Here is a 14678-nt window from a genome sequence, read left to right as displayed (position 1 = left end):
TAAGAGGGAGGTCAAACCAGTTGGCGAGACGGGATTCTCTGTCTGGTTATTAAGAGACGGAGAAGTTATTGATTTTGGAGCCATCGGCTTTCTTGAAGTGCGGTTTGGTTTCAGGTTTTGGGTTTTCGCCTGGCAGGATATTGTCTCCGTGTGGATGTAAATACAATTCCGCGGTCTCTGGCTTGACTAATGAAACACAAAGGATATTAGAGGACAGAGGCGCGTGCCGCGCTTACGTCAAAAAAAACACACACACACTCTCACTCAAGGTCTCATGTTCTTTCAGGTCACTGAGAGATTGTTTTCCACCTGCCGTGCTTTCCCAGCACTTTGCCCTTAACTCGCGCCGCTCTCAGACCTGCAGATCTACGCCGTGACTCCGATCCCAGAGAGTCAGGACGTGCTGCAGAGAGACGGGGTGCCCGACAACATCAAAAGCTTCTACAAGTTTAACCACATCTGGAGGTTCCGGTACGACCGGCCCTTTCACAAGGGCACCAAAGACAAGGAGAACGAGTTCAAGGTATGAGCCACAAGAAAAACAAACCCACTGCCGGCGGACGGGCTAATGCACACAACAGCTCAACCCCTGCGTTTGTGATCATTGATATTTCCCACCAAAGCCTGATGTGAAAAATCTCCATTTACTACAATCATCCGTCATGCCCTGTGTAGGTAGTGATAGTTTGAACCGCTGATCAGGTAATAGGGTGTGTACAGCGCATGTTTTATTCACCACGACTGCGGCGTGAGTAATTATACATTTGAAAGCGGAACGCCAGTCCGAACCACGCTGAGTTCAGTGTAAATGAAGTCTTTTTCCGCCCGTTTCGCACATGCTCTAAACACACCCGCCCACCACACAGATCCCGATATTATTCTCATAAATATTCAGTTTTAATACACACACGCTTCACGCCGTCTTCTCATTTCACTTCCATCAAGGCTATTTGGCTAAATCTAATCATGATATCGCGTTTCCATCAGGCTTGGGGATCTCTGGCCCTCAGGTGGGAATAATGTGCGTGGTAAACTTTTGCTTGGTGTCAGGAGGAAACGGCGCAATCAGTCACAATGGAGTTGTACAGAAAAAAAAAATCACCAATGTTTCTCTCTAAAAGAAAGAAAATAACATTTTACTGAAAGGTTAAGGCTTTTATTATGTCACACAAAACTTCCTGCTCTTAAACTGTAATACATGTTTTTTTTTTTTTTTCCAAGTGGTGTTCAGGTGGATTTCGTAGCCTTAAAAAAAAAGCATTAAATCAATAAAGGGCAGCAGGACTGTGTAGTGAGTCGGAAGACCTGCCTGCAACCTGAGGACACGAGATCAATACAGCATGTCAGCGCCCGTGTGCTCTCTTGGAGTGTCCTTGAGCAAGACGCCGGGTCCTGAAAGGATCCTAAAATAAAAAGGACCTGTACTGTGTCGGCAGCTGGATCGTGGTGTGTTTGAATGAGGGATCAAAATATTGAATGGAAGAATACACCACACAAAAGAAGCAAGGTTTCCTCATGCACCGTTCTGGTGCGAGACTGTTTGCAAAACAAAGTTGAGGAGTGGATCAGGCCTATTGACAGCAGTGTTTTACCGATCACTTGAGCAAAGTTTGTCTTTGCTGTTATTGATAGTAATAGTAAAAACAGTATTTTCCAGCTTTCGATCTCTTTATTCTTCTTGGCAACTTTGCAGCGGATTGAATGCAACAGTGCAGGTGGATTTATTATGCTAACAGCCTGCGGCGAACGGTGGAGTTTCTATACTTTACATGCTGTCAGAATGACCTTGTGAGGCGTTGGCATGTTGACAAGTGCGCCGGCTGACAGCGTAAGTGCTGGAATGTGAACGATGATACGATATATGAGACGTGGCATCTGACCCGCGTCAAAAAGTGGGTGTTTTGCTGTAGGTGTGCTCATCGTGTTTTCCTGCAAAGGCCCTAACAGTCAATAAATCGCGCGCCGTCCGCCAGAAAGACGCTGCAAGCGGGGCTAAATGCGGATGCTCTTTTCTCTGCTGTGTTTGCTAATTTCTCCTAATGTGTGGCGGTTTCCATGCAGAGCCTGTGGGTGGAGCGGACGACGCTGACTCTGGTGCAGAGTCTTCCCGGCATTTCCCGCTGGTTTGAAGTGGAGAAGAGAGAGCTGGTGAGTGTGTGACCGCCACCGATGAAATAACCATGAAGATATAACCACACACACACACACACACACACGGTCATCTCACACTCCGGGGACACCGTAATACACTTTCAGTTTGCGGGTTGCAATTTAGAGTGCGGCCAGCCAATATCCAGGTATTGATCCAAGTCATTACATCGAACAACAATAATGACCCGGGTCATGGGTTTGGGGCTACTCGACATTTTATTTCCTCCAACGGACAGATTGGGCACCGTGCTTAAAATCTAATTGCTTCGTTTTGATTGCCGACATGTCCAACTTTTAAGAAAGGCCATTTGTATTAGGATTTTTTTTTTTTTTTTTTTTCCATCTCAATACTTCTGTTTGTGTTAGTTTTTTGCCCGAAATCCCCATCATCCTTAACACAACTCCAGTGCATTAAGCAAGGCAGGTTTATTGTGTTGTACCATTTAGGCACAAAGAGCTCCACAACAACTAGGAAATACATTAAAATGAAGCGCTGGAGGGACGTTAAAATGACATTTCAGATCATCAAAAACCAATATAAAAGCAGTAAGAGCAATAGTCTAATGAAAGCGCAGATGATCATTCAGTTATAGCTCCGTCTATTTTACTGCTGAGCTGCAGTAAGACGACAGTTTGAGCAAACCTCAGATGTTCTGCAAGTTTATTCACAGGTGGAGAGAAAAAAAAAAATAAAAAAACTCAACTGAAGAATGACAAGAAATCTTGAATGTCTTCATTCAGATTCACACAGAGGGGGGTGGATTTTAAATGCCGTTGTCCGGCATATGCACAGCACAGCAGCGTGTTTCTCTGTGATGGCTTGAGCGCATCCCTCAGTTCACAGCTGCTGGTGTGAAACTGTTCATTGTAAACCCAGCGTTACTACATGATGGTTATAGGGAACTGGTAAAAAAAAAAAAAAAAAAAAAGCTTCATTAACACAAGGATCAAGCTTTGTTTGGAGCAGAAATTTTATTTTTTTTTTTTTTTTTGGAGCCTCCATGAATGAATGAAAGCTAAAATGACCACATAGCGATTATGCGTGTGGCCAAATGCGGCCCGTCGTTCATTTCTAAGCCGCTACACTTGTGTCTAAATTATCGGTCGGTCATTTTCTCTGAGTGTGTGCTTGTTGTGATGAACCAAAAGATAATTATCACCCAACTCGGCAGTTCCCCTCAGCTCTATTGAGCATTGGAGCATCATTTAGAGGATTATTTTGGTTTTTTAGGCCAGCGACAGTTTTCAGTGAAAATATTCTAGAAACACTCGTTCCAAGACCAATGTTTGGAAAAATGCCCTTCGCCAAAATATGCAAAATAAAAAGAAATATTAGCTTTTGGTAGCTTTTTGCTTGTACCTACCATGGTTTAAACTGCAGGATCATCTTTCAGCCTCAGATATATTTTCAGTATTAGATATCTAAAGTCTAGTCTCTAGCCCAATCGTGACCAACATCCAGCTTTTAAATGGTTTGTGCCTTTTTTCCTCAAATTTTATGTTTGAATCTCATTAAATATGCAAAATTAATTATTATTTTTAGCTTATGGTGGCTGCTGGCTGTGCAAAAATATGTACAGACTGCATTCTGAAGAGGGCTCATAAGTTCATTAACCCTTTTTCCTACTAAATATCGTAGTGCTGAACATTAAAATAACGTAATCAGGAACTGAATGAATCCATTAAGATCCACTTAAACGTGACATGCATGTGATTCTCCCACTAAAGCTGAATGTAGCATGTCTGGTTTTAGATTATATCAGCTATGATTAAAAAAAAAAATGGATAGGAATCCATGTTAAAGTGTGCTGAAAAGTGTAGAAATAATGTAATTACGCTGTCGTGCAGCCATAACTGCGATCCCCTGGCCTGCAGGAGTTAGACGGCTCCCAGCAGACATAAATGACGTCCTTCCCTTCCCCGGTCTCAGGTGGAGGTGAGCCCGCTGGAGAACGCCATCGAGGTGATCGAGAACAAGAACCTGCAGCTGCGCACGCTCATCACCCAGTGTCAGAGCCGGCAGATGCAGAACATCAACCCCCTCACCATGTGCCTCAACGGGGTCATCGACGCCGCCGTCAACGGCGGGCTGGCTCGCTACCAGGAGGTACGAACGGGGGATGAGGCTGGGGAGTTTTAGAGACATGGAGGCAAACGGCGCACAGTTTGCTTAATGAAACGTGAAGGTGGGTTAAGGCTGAGAGACTTGCGGAAAGGGAGGCTTTTTTTTTTGGCGGGGGGGGGGGGGGTGGAGCGGATGAGCAGATGGATGGATGGACGCATGAACGGCTGGGTGAAGGTTTGACCGAGTGGATGGATGAGCAGGGGGAGACGGAGATGGATGGGTGACGTGAGAACGGACGGGTGAACGAGAAAAAGGAAGTCGGCTCAAAAAGTGTCGGTCGGAGGGATGAGAGTCGGGCGGCCCGGAGAGATGGATGGCTAATAATCGGTAAATGAATGAGATGGGAGTGTTTATGCAGCTGCTGTTATCCGCTGAAGTGCTCACTGACAGATGCACGGATTCACGTGGACGGCTGAAAGATGGCCGATCCCCCGTGACAAACGTTCGCCGCCGCCTTTCCCCTCCTCATGAGCGACAATAAACCGCACGGCGAGGATAACTGAAGAAAAAGACATCTGAGCGTCTGCACAAGAAAAATGCTTTTTTACCCTCGGCAAACTGAGTGGACCCGGCGACTTGCACTGTGTCGCATAGCAACCGCTGTGAGCATGCATGTGGGGGTGTCGGGGCGCGTTTACTGTTTACTGTATTCCGAGCCGGCTTCTAACAGGATACTGATGAAGCCACGAAGTAGCTTCCGGGTCACCGGAGTCGCTCTCCGCCCGGTGCCAACATCAGCGCGCCGGGGTTTCCAGCCGTCCGCAGGATTGTGTCTTCATCCACTTCCATGCATACAAATGACGCTTCTCCGGGTGAAATTCGACCACCGACCGCTCTCTATCGCACATCATTTGCAGTTTCATGCGTGGCACACTGTAAGGAATGGGTTTGAATATTCGGCGTGAGCCGGACGCAGATGCTCTCCCTGCAAATGCGTTTTTTTTCTCTCTCTCTGCCGAATGCATCACGCAGACTGTAAATCTATTAATTATCCCGCCTCGCGCCGATTGACAGCTGCAGAGGTTTGCGCTGCCACAAATGAAGGAGAAATTGTCTTTATTAATATTCAGATTTATTGCTTTGGTTTGATTTGAAACCCTTGAGGGGGGAATGCCGTCTGATTTATTTCCCCCTCCGCCTCAGCATTCCATCTCTAATTGGACTTTTCTAATGATTAACTGAGCCACTCCATGGCGAGGTCTCACTCCCCACAGCCCGATGAGAAATCTCCATCATTTGCAGAGGATTATTGATTATTTCTGCTGCCGTTTTGTGGAGGTTTCTCCGGATGGAATATCCTGCTGAAACAGAGTTTAACTGTAGCCCTGCTGCATGTTAAACTATAAAAAGTTTATTAGGTCGTTTGCACCATATTATTTCTTATCTGGTTGTTGCGTGCTGATTCATTAAAGAGGAAAAAATGCTCTTGTGATCTTGTGAGCAGTGCTTGTGCTGTTTTTATGAAGTTTACATCCAAGGATGTTTCTCTGGAACGTATTTAAATTTTCTGTTTTAGGTTTTGTTGTACATATTCTGAGTTATTCCACAGATTTTGGAGGATAGGTGTAAAGAAACCACTAGTTTCAGGCTGTTTGTGTGTTTGGTCATTCAAAGTGTAGTATTTGTTGGTGTTAGTATCTTCTCTGTGTTGAACCGTGACCAGATATAAACCTTTTACCCATCATCATCAGCATTACTGTATAATCTAGACCATGGGGGGTGTGGGCGAATTGCTGCTGAAGGAAATCCTGCAGACTAAGAAGCGACAGTCTTTTTGCCAATATAACTCTCAAAAGAATATATTCGAAGAATTACTTTACATAACGCTTTTGGAAGCTACTCACAAAATCGAGGGGAGAAAAATCTGGAGTTGACAATAAGCTTTCTTCCTGCTGATAAAACCGATAAAACAGGGCTGTGTCTGGCACTGCTGACACCCCTGCTGTGGAATTTAGAAAAAATCTAGTTGATTGACGGAGATCTATGTGTCCGCATGGGTTTGAAGCCTTCCTCTTTTTTTGGTTTCTTTGGAGATTTACAGCTGTGTCCTTGAGAGAAGAGCCATCCCTTTTTCTTTTTTTTTATTTACGTCTTTTTTTTTTTTTTTTTTTGTGAACTCGCCCTTTACCTCCCGTTCCCTTTATAGTCTGTTTCCTTCTGGGGGCGGGTTGGAAAGCAGATTGTTCGGCTGGGCCTTTCATCGATTCATCGCCTCTCTCCTTTGTGTACCCTGATGCAGATTGAAAAGGATCGGCTGTAATCTGTAAACACATCACGGGCGCTGATGTTGTTGTAAACAGTGGGGACGCGGCATTTAATGTATGTCTGCCGCAAGAACAGTTATCGTCATTCAAAGCAGGCGGCGGCGTTTTTTCATCTTACCCCGGCGCTCTTTTGAGCCGCCTTTTTTAGTGGAGAATGTCTTGGAAAGTGAATAGAAAGCGTGGTCTGTAATCAACAACTGTGATCCCTCTGAAGAGACATGATCTGTAGCGGGAAGCACCGACGTGAATGAAAGCGATATGAAAAAGAGCTTTTTTGAAATCTGATCCCAAATTGGCTCTTAAATCAAAGTGAAATCAATCCTTTGATTCCTGTCCATCCATTTTGCCGAAATGTTTTTCTATTTTTAGTTTGTACGGACTTTTATTCCGATCCCTGAACTTGATGATAATATTACGATTAACCGTGAGCGCTCGGCTTCTCTGATTGTTTTAAGGACTCGGTAAACTGATTCGCCGTGTCAGGCGAGCCGGGATTCAGGTGGCACCGGCTCCCGGCGCGTGCATAACGGATGCGCTGCTTTTTGTCATTGTTGCAGGCCTTTTTTGTGAAGGACTACATGATGAATCACCCAGAGGACGGCGAGAAGATCGGGAGACTGAGGGAACTCATGTTTGAACAGGTCAGGACGGAAAGGAGAGCGCACATTTGGAGTGTTGTGCATTGACAGTGAAAAATTGAAGACACCGGCCGGTTTTACCGCGCAGTGCCAGTTTTTACCACAAGATGGTGTATTGAGGCACACATGAGCACGAGAAGGATTGAAAGATTAAAGTGACTCAAAACCGCAACAGAGGCATGATTTAATTTTACTGACTGCTCCTTTAATCATGTTTAGAATTCAAAGGAAAAATTACTGTGTGAATATCTGCTTCACTGATGTTGTTTCAGTTTCAATTTATGTTTAAAATATTACAAATTGTGGAAGGAATGATGCAAAGAAGTGAAAACTTTATTAAGAGGCTCCATGTTAATTTTTTAAAACCATAGTGCTGAGAAGCTCTGTTGTAATTGTTTTATTCATTAGTCCTTTTTATGTTTAATTTTTATATTTTCACTGTGTCATTTTATATTTATTTTGTAGCCTAGTGCAGACACCTCCCAACTTTGAAGACACAAATGTTGCTTCTACAGATTAAAGCTTATTTTTCATTGAAATTATTCTCTGTCACACGTCCGCTTCAATTCAGATGAATGATTTTAAGTTAAGTCTTTTTTTTCTATCATGATTTATTCACAAAATAAAGTAAAAATAAATAAAGAAGTAAATAAAAAGTCGCAACCGGTAAGTTTCTGTGTTTTTTTTGCTTCACTAAAAATAGCATTTTTATAAGGTCTCCAGTATCATCATGTGTGCATTTCGAGTAAGCTCAGATGTGATATGATTGCATACATGATTTAATATTGACCTGTGTACCGGCTCAGATTTATACATCATTCATCGTTAGTGTGAGGAGAGATGAAGCTGGCCTCCGCTGGGATGCTCGATATTCCTCAGACGTCTTCACGATACCACTGCAATCACAAGCAGATCTTATTAAAACATTAAAAATAACATATCACCGATGATTGCATTAGAAACGTTACGGGCTACATTTTATTGCAGGATGTGGAGAATTGATTTGCCATTGTGATTTATTTTTTTCCCCCTTTTGCAGGCACACATACTGGAGTATGGCCTCGCCGTACACGAGAAGTTTGTTCCTCAGGACATGAGACCTCTCCACAAGAAACTGGTGGACCAGTTCCATCTCATGAAGTCCAGTCTGGGCATCCAGGTAGGCCGCAGGACGACGAGAAAAACAGCATCCCGTCGAACGATTTTCAAATACCGCACATTTTGTGAGTCGGCGACGGATTCAAACAGCATCTTAAATAAAAGTTATGCCGTTTAATGACAGTCAATTAGATGGAGGCAGGCTCACATGCGTCACATCGCTCGCCTCAAATTATCATCTAAAGTCTCTTTGTAAGTACAGACTGTACGGGACAAGAAAAACCCACCGCTGTGTTTAGACTCCCGAGCAAATGAACCTTTTAGTAATTTAAAGGAGAAAGCCACCCCTCATTAAACAGGCTTCCCTCATCTGCACACTGTGTAGTTTATCTACATACACTCACCAAGCCGCTTTATTAGCAACGCCCTGCCAGTGCGAGATTGGACCCCTTTATTTCCCCCCCTTTCAGAACTGCCTTTGTTCCAAGTTGGCGCACATTAAACAAGCAGCTGGAGATATTCCTCAGAGGTTTTGGCTCCCAGTTGACCTTGAAAAGCACCACATATTTTGCCGTGGCTTTCTGAGTCTCTGGATGTAAATCTCCCGAAGATGCTCAATTGCTCTGGAAAACATTTCGAGATGGTATTAGCTGGTGACAAGGCACTTTACCCTGCTGAGAGGAGCCATCTGAACATAACAGGGTTGATATGATTAGTAGAAAAAAGCCACCAATGTGGCAAGAAAATATCGCCCACAGCTTTTTATTGCCACCATCTGCTAGTTTATGCCCAAATCTGACTGTAGCATCTGAATATCACAATGGAAGACGGGAATTGTCAGATCACATAACAGTTTCTGGTCTCCTAATGCCCAATTTTAGTGATTTATTTTTATTTAAAGCCAATTTGCTCTTCTTAGCTAAGAGCAGGGCACCCGGTGTGGTGTCATTCCACTGCAGTTCGGTTTTATTCAGGGATAGTCGGAGAAATCAGGGAAGGAGAATCTTGGGATCTTCGGTTAACAGTTCCTCGCCTCCTTTTTTGAAAACCTCAGGAGTTTCCGGCGTACGTGCGCGCGAGCCCCGTGCACTTCACCAACGGAAGCCCGCGGACGTGCAGGAACTCCGTGCCCAGCATCATCAGCCCGGACGGCGGCCGCACGGTGTCCAGGCGGAGGTGACGACCCGTTCTTATTGATTAGCTTTCATCTCTTTTCTCGCAGTTCTTGGCCTTTAATGTTTGTAACGTTCTCTCTCGCTTCAACTGAGCTAAAAGAAAGAAAATGTACTAAGTTTTCTTTTCTTTTTTTTATAGATATAAAAGTCACTATTTTTAGTTTTCTTTACATTCTGTTGCCCTTAACCTCGTCTTTTCATATATGTTCTTTTTTGAGTGTTTCTGTGTGTTTGCTGTACGTTGAATGCGACTCTCCTTTCCTGCCATTTTTGCCGGTGTGGCTCATTGTGGCTGCACAATAGGTAGAGCCAGCTGCTGTGCACCCGCATGGATTTCTCTGTGTGGCTGCTGTCGGGCAGACGGACAGACAGTGCGTGCGTGTGTGTGTGTGTGTGTGTGTGGGTGCGTGCGTGCGCGTTTGATGTGTTCAGTGACCCTGCCACTCTGTCTACCTGCGACATTCTGCCTCCGCGGCGTGCTCCCAGGGGGCACAGCCACACCGGAGAGTGGAGACGCGCACATCACCTCAATCTCCCGGTGACATTTCGCGTTTTTTTTTTGCTTGTTGCGTTTTGATTTCTTTTTTGAACTCTGTTTTTCCCCAACGCAGAACCAGGTTACGTCTTACTTTTTTTCTTCTTCTTTGAAGACTTCTGATTTAACCTTCCTTTAAGAAGCCGTCGTGTTTGTTCTCTAACCTTTTCTCTTACACTCCTGCCGTTTGGCAGCTGGATGAAACGCTGTGATTGGTGCATCAATAATTTGTCTAATCTGACATTTTCTCCTCTCGTTCTCTGGCCTTGTCTGCATTTCCATTCGCCTCGTGTTGAATCCTGGGTGAGCGAAACCTCTCTGAGTTAATAAAACATAACGACATGACTTCGTTCCTTTTGCGTCGAAAAGCGCCGTAATGATCTCGCTCTGTCTTTTTACGGCCTGAAGCTCCCTCAGCTACCCCGCGGTGAACCGCTACTCCTCGTCCTCCCTGTCATCTCAAGCCTCCAACGAAGTCAGCAACATCACGGGCCAGTCGGAGAGCTCAGACGAGGTCTTCAACATGCAGGTACTCCAGTTCTCCTCTGCACACAGGCATGCTTCCCCACACATGCTCGCAGATGCTCCTCAGACACGAGGTTGGGTCCACATCCCAGCGTTTGCCCTCCTGCTCCCTATAGATTTCACTCGCGGTGCTTTTTAATCCACCCTCGCTCTCTTTATCCCCCATCTCTCGTCTGCGCTGACCCCATTTTTTTTTTCTCTTTCTCTATCGTCCCCCTCTTGTTCGGAGCGACTGTCCAGCCAAGCAAATTGCAGCGATTATATCAAATAAGGACACGGCGCTTTGTGCGGCCCGTCCGGGGAACCCGCCGGAGTCTAATCTAAACTAGATTTGGCCAATTTCAGAGAGCTGCCGACAACTCCTGGCAAGCCGGCCCGCCGTACCTGGCAGCGGGAAAACATGTGAGGGAGGCGGAGGAATGCAGTTATCCGGGATGAGACTGAACCTTTTTTGCAAAAATAACATGAAGCAGATCAAGCACAGTTTACTGAATACGGAGGGCGAGCGGCAGAATGTACAGTTTGCAGAGTGCATCAAATTACAGACTCGTCCTCTCACATTAAAGGTTTCGGTTCTGCCTCTTGCTCTGCATTAAATACTGATTATTTTTATATAATGGTCTCCTTCTCTTTCAAATGACCACGATTTTTCAAAGCTGTCAGGAGAGATAGCCCAAGTTTCACTCCAGAACTTCTTTGCTTTTTGTAAAGTTCACTGCAGAGACGCGGCGGTAAATGTTACAGACGAAAAGTAAACATGGAGAGTCAGACTGAAACTATGTGCACAGATTTGGCTTTTCCCTTTTTGGTGAACTCGTCGTGCACAGTGTCAGCTGAAGGGATCCGACTCTGAAGTGCTGCGGGAATCTTTTTTGTTTTTAAAGATGTCTGCTTTCTTTTTGTAATGAATTACCCCTCAGTATATAAAATAATTAATTCAACCAGCATAACCAATTGTACTAACTGGTATCTACATTAGAGTACTGCATGTTTTCCAAAAGGAATTTCAGTACTGTAAATGTCTAAAAATGTCAATATGAGTAGAATAAACCACATTCTGCATTGAAGATTGGATGGCTCCCATCAACTTGAATTCCTGTTGAACCAAAAAAGTGCACGTTGAATAGAATCCATACAAATTCTGTTTGGTGCGTCTGAAGGAAACTCCACATATCTTTTCTCAATTAAGCCATTTCAGTGCTGATGCAGGATGTTTTTGCTTTGTGAACATACTGAACTTGTCAAGTGGCACTCGGCTGCAGAAGCATTCCGACGGAGCTACATTACTGTTGGCGCACACGCCGTAAACTTCATGAATTGTTGATGATGTTTGTACTTTTGTTGTTGTTGTTGTTGTTGTTTCCCCTCCCCCGCAGCCCAGTCCATCTACCTCAAGCCTCAGCTCCAACCATTCAGCCTCACCCAACGTCACCAGCTCAGCCCCGTCCAGTGCCAGAGGTGAGACGGGTCCTCTTCTGCTTGGCTGTTCTTGCACTAAACTGCACGCTACGGGCCTTTCAGCTGACGCTTCGCCGGACAGCGGCTCCCTCTGAGGAAGCGGACAGATGTCCGGCGCGACTTTTGACCTTTCGGCGACACTCTGCCCTCTCCGAACGTGCCGCGGAGTCCTGTCTGGCGAGGTTAGGGAGATTAAAAGACAGCCAGGAGTATACACACACAGAGGAGGTAGACGGGGCAGAGACCAAAGAGAAAAAGGGATAAGAATGAGAATTGGAGGGATTGAATGAAAAGTGCGAGACTGAGAAACAGAGAGAATACAGAATGAGCGCAGATAAAAAATGAAATGGGCTGAGACAAATGCTGCTGAAAGAAACATGGAGCCGGTAAAAATGCAAGACAGAGCAAAGGGGGGGGGGAGTAAGAGATGATTACAGCTGTGCAGAGTATCCCTCGTGGAGCCCAACACAATCTCCTGCCTCGGCCGGTCTCAGTCATCCAAGTCTACCCTACGAGCGCAGCGTGAATGTGTAATGCTTTCTCCCGCCGCTGTCTTATCTCCATGTGCACAAATGTGTAAACATGCTTCTGCCCGATCCCCATCATAAAAAGTAAGAATCTATGAAGACATTTATGGAAGCGCATGCACTCCCCTTTGGCAAGCTTGCCGACAGCAGGCGGCACTCTTAAAAACGTGCCCTCTGTCTCCCCATAAAGCTCGCCGAGAATTATTACCGCCGCGGTGCGATCTGAACGAGAGCCAGCGACGGGTATCTCGCACTCGCATGATAGTCTTCCAAGTGCCATCGCATTCGCTAATGGATCCAGATCTATTCGGGCGCGGCAGCAGCCGGGGCTAAGTGCTGGGAAAATAAAAGGATTTGCATGTCTGTTTGTGTGGGCTTCCGCGTCTATCTCTCTCGGTATTAGGGCTGAACGATATGGGCAAAATTTCATATCTCGATATCCATGCCAGATATCTCGATACGATATATTACAATGCAGGGCATGAAATTCGTCAAAATTTTAACAGGCCCTCCAAATTTTTTCAGCAGGTCCTCAGAAAATTTTTAACAGGTCCTTATTTTCAGTTTTGTAAAATGCCGATCAAAAACAAGATCCGACAATAATTTTTTAATTAAACTGTTGTATTTTGTTGTGCTTGTTTAGTTCTGTTTCTATCTATTTGCTGCACTGTGTCTGGGATGGTATATCTATGCTATATGGCTCTAACCTGACACGCCAGATGGACAGTTTCATATGTCCGCCACGGAAATATTACACAAGTCCATCTGGGTAGCCGCTCTTCCGATTTGATTTCAGAGGCGGGACCTTCAAAACAATCCGTAGCTGGTGATTGGATGACCGTTTGAACCAAAGAAGAAGAAGATTGGACAACCGTTCTGATTGACACGCGACACACTCACCACAGACCAATCCACATCAAGCCACGGTGTGACGTAGCTTACGTGCGCTGCTGCTGAGAAGCAGAAGACATCGTTTCCTGACAAAAAGACTTGAAGTGATGTTCTGTGCTCCTCTTTCAAGGAAGAAATTGAGTCGCTTTCTTATAAAACTGCAGATATTGCTGTGTCCACGGAGATCGCTCTGCACGCCGCCATTGTTTTCAAACTTTTTGGGCGCTTCCCGCTGTCGTCACGTCTTCTCGTCACTTCCGCTCCTCCCGCCTCTTTCCCCTGATTGGGCCAGCAAAATTTTAACAGAGTGAAATCATTGGTCTATGGAGCGCTACAAGATGGGATCTGCAGGATTTAGGAACTGAACCAGGCAGGCCCATCTGCTTTGCAAGATTAATATGGCCCACCCGAAGTTGCAAATTTATAAAATTATTATTTATTTATTTTGTTGCAGGTATGCATGTTGCTAATTGCTGATTGAAGCATCCCAGCTTTGACAAGTTCCTTTGGTGGTGGTGGCACATTAACCCCAGAATCCATACCAGCACAAATCACATTTCATATGATGTAGCTGCACCCAATTGAAACTAAATATTTTAGCTAAGATCCTGCTGATGGCTGTGACTGTTAGTGTAGATTTTGATTTTATTCAGTTCTTAATCTGACCAGGTTTTGTCTCTGTATATATCAGACCCGAGAGGACCTCTCTGACTGATGTTCGTTGATGTTGTTTTGTATTTGCGCGCCTGAATCGAGCAGTACCGCCTTAAATCCAGCAGAGGGCGCATGGTGATTGTTAGATGCATAGTGCAGTGTGAAGCACTGAGAAGAAGAATGCAAAAATGGAATCCCAGAGTTACAAGGCGTGTTGGTTATGACTGATTCATTAATTAAAAGAGAAGCAACGCAATTTCATGATTTAAAAAAAAGCCAACAAGCGGTAAGGACATACTTGTATGGACCTAAACCGGCGGAGATTCAATCTCAATCGGTCCCCGCCACCATTTTATAGGGAATTTCGCGTGTTGCAATGGATTCAGTCTAAGTTAAGCATTTTTCAGAAAAATAAAAACATCATAATACAAAGGGATGTAAAGAAATGCAGTTTTATTTATGTGAACTCACAGCCAGTCATCAACATTAACACAAATCCAGCAAAAAAGGAAATCCAATATTTAACAATAAATAAATAAAATTTGCTGCAGCTGCTGAAACAACACTCTTTTGGTCTTCAGAAGACAACATAATAACTGTGCAGAAACTATATTACTTACAGAACAGAGGTAGGCAT

The 14678-nt window shown here is 44.7% G+C and overlaps 1 protein-coding gene across 9 annotated transcripts in view; it reads left to right on the top strand.

The window, feature by feature from the left end:
- The window catches only part of dock4b (dedicator of cytokinesis 4b), a 109505-nt gene that overhangs the window by 83776 nt on the left and 11051 nt on the right, over nucleotides 1–14678 (top strand). For all 9 annotated transcript variants that reach the window (XM_030113825.1, XM_030113822.1, XM_030113819.1 and 6 more), the window contains 8 exons: nucleotides 357–523; nucleotides 2062–2148; nucleotides 4082–4258; nucleotides 7098–7181; nucleotides 8218–8337; nucleotides 9331–9452; nucleotides 10404–10515; nucleotides 11888–11969. In XM_030113825.1, the coding sequence (XP_029969685.1) occupies nucleotides 357–523; nucleotides 2062–2148; nucleotides 4082–4258; nucleotides 7098–7181; nucleotides 8218–8337; nucleotides 9331–9452; nucleotides 10404–10515; nucleotides 11888–11969 (951 nt within the window). The remainder of the gene's footprint in view (nucleotides 1–356; nucleotides 524–2061; nucleotides 2149–4081; nucleotides 4259–7097; nucleotides 7182–8217; nucleotides 8338–9330; nucleotides 9453–10403; nucleotides 10516–11887; nucleotides 11970–14678) is intronic.

This window comes from Salarias fasciatus, chromosome 17, assembly GCF_902148845.1.
Source record: "Salarias fasciatus chromosome 17, fSalaFa1.1, whole genome shotgun sequence".
NCBI classification, from domain to species: Eukaryota; Metazoa; Chordata; class Actinopteri; order Blenniiformes; family Blenniidae; genus Salarias; species Salarias fasciatus.
This window is presented reverse-complemented; position numbering and strand designations above follow the sequence as displayed.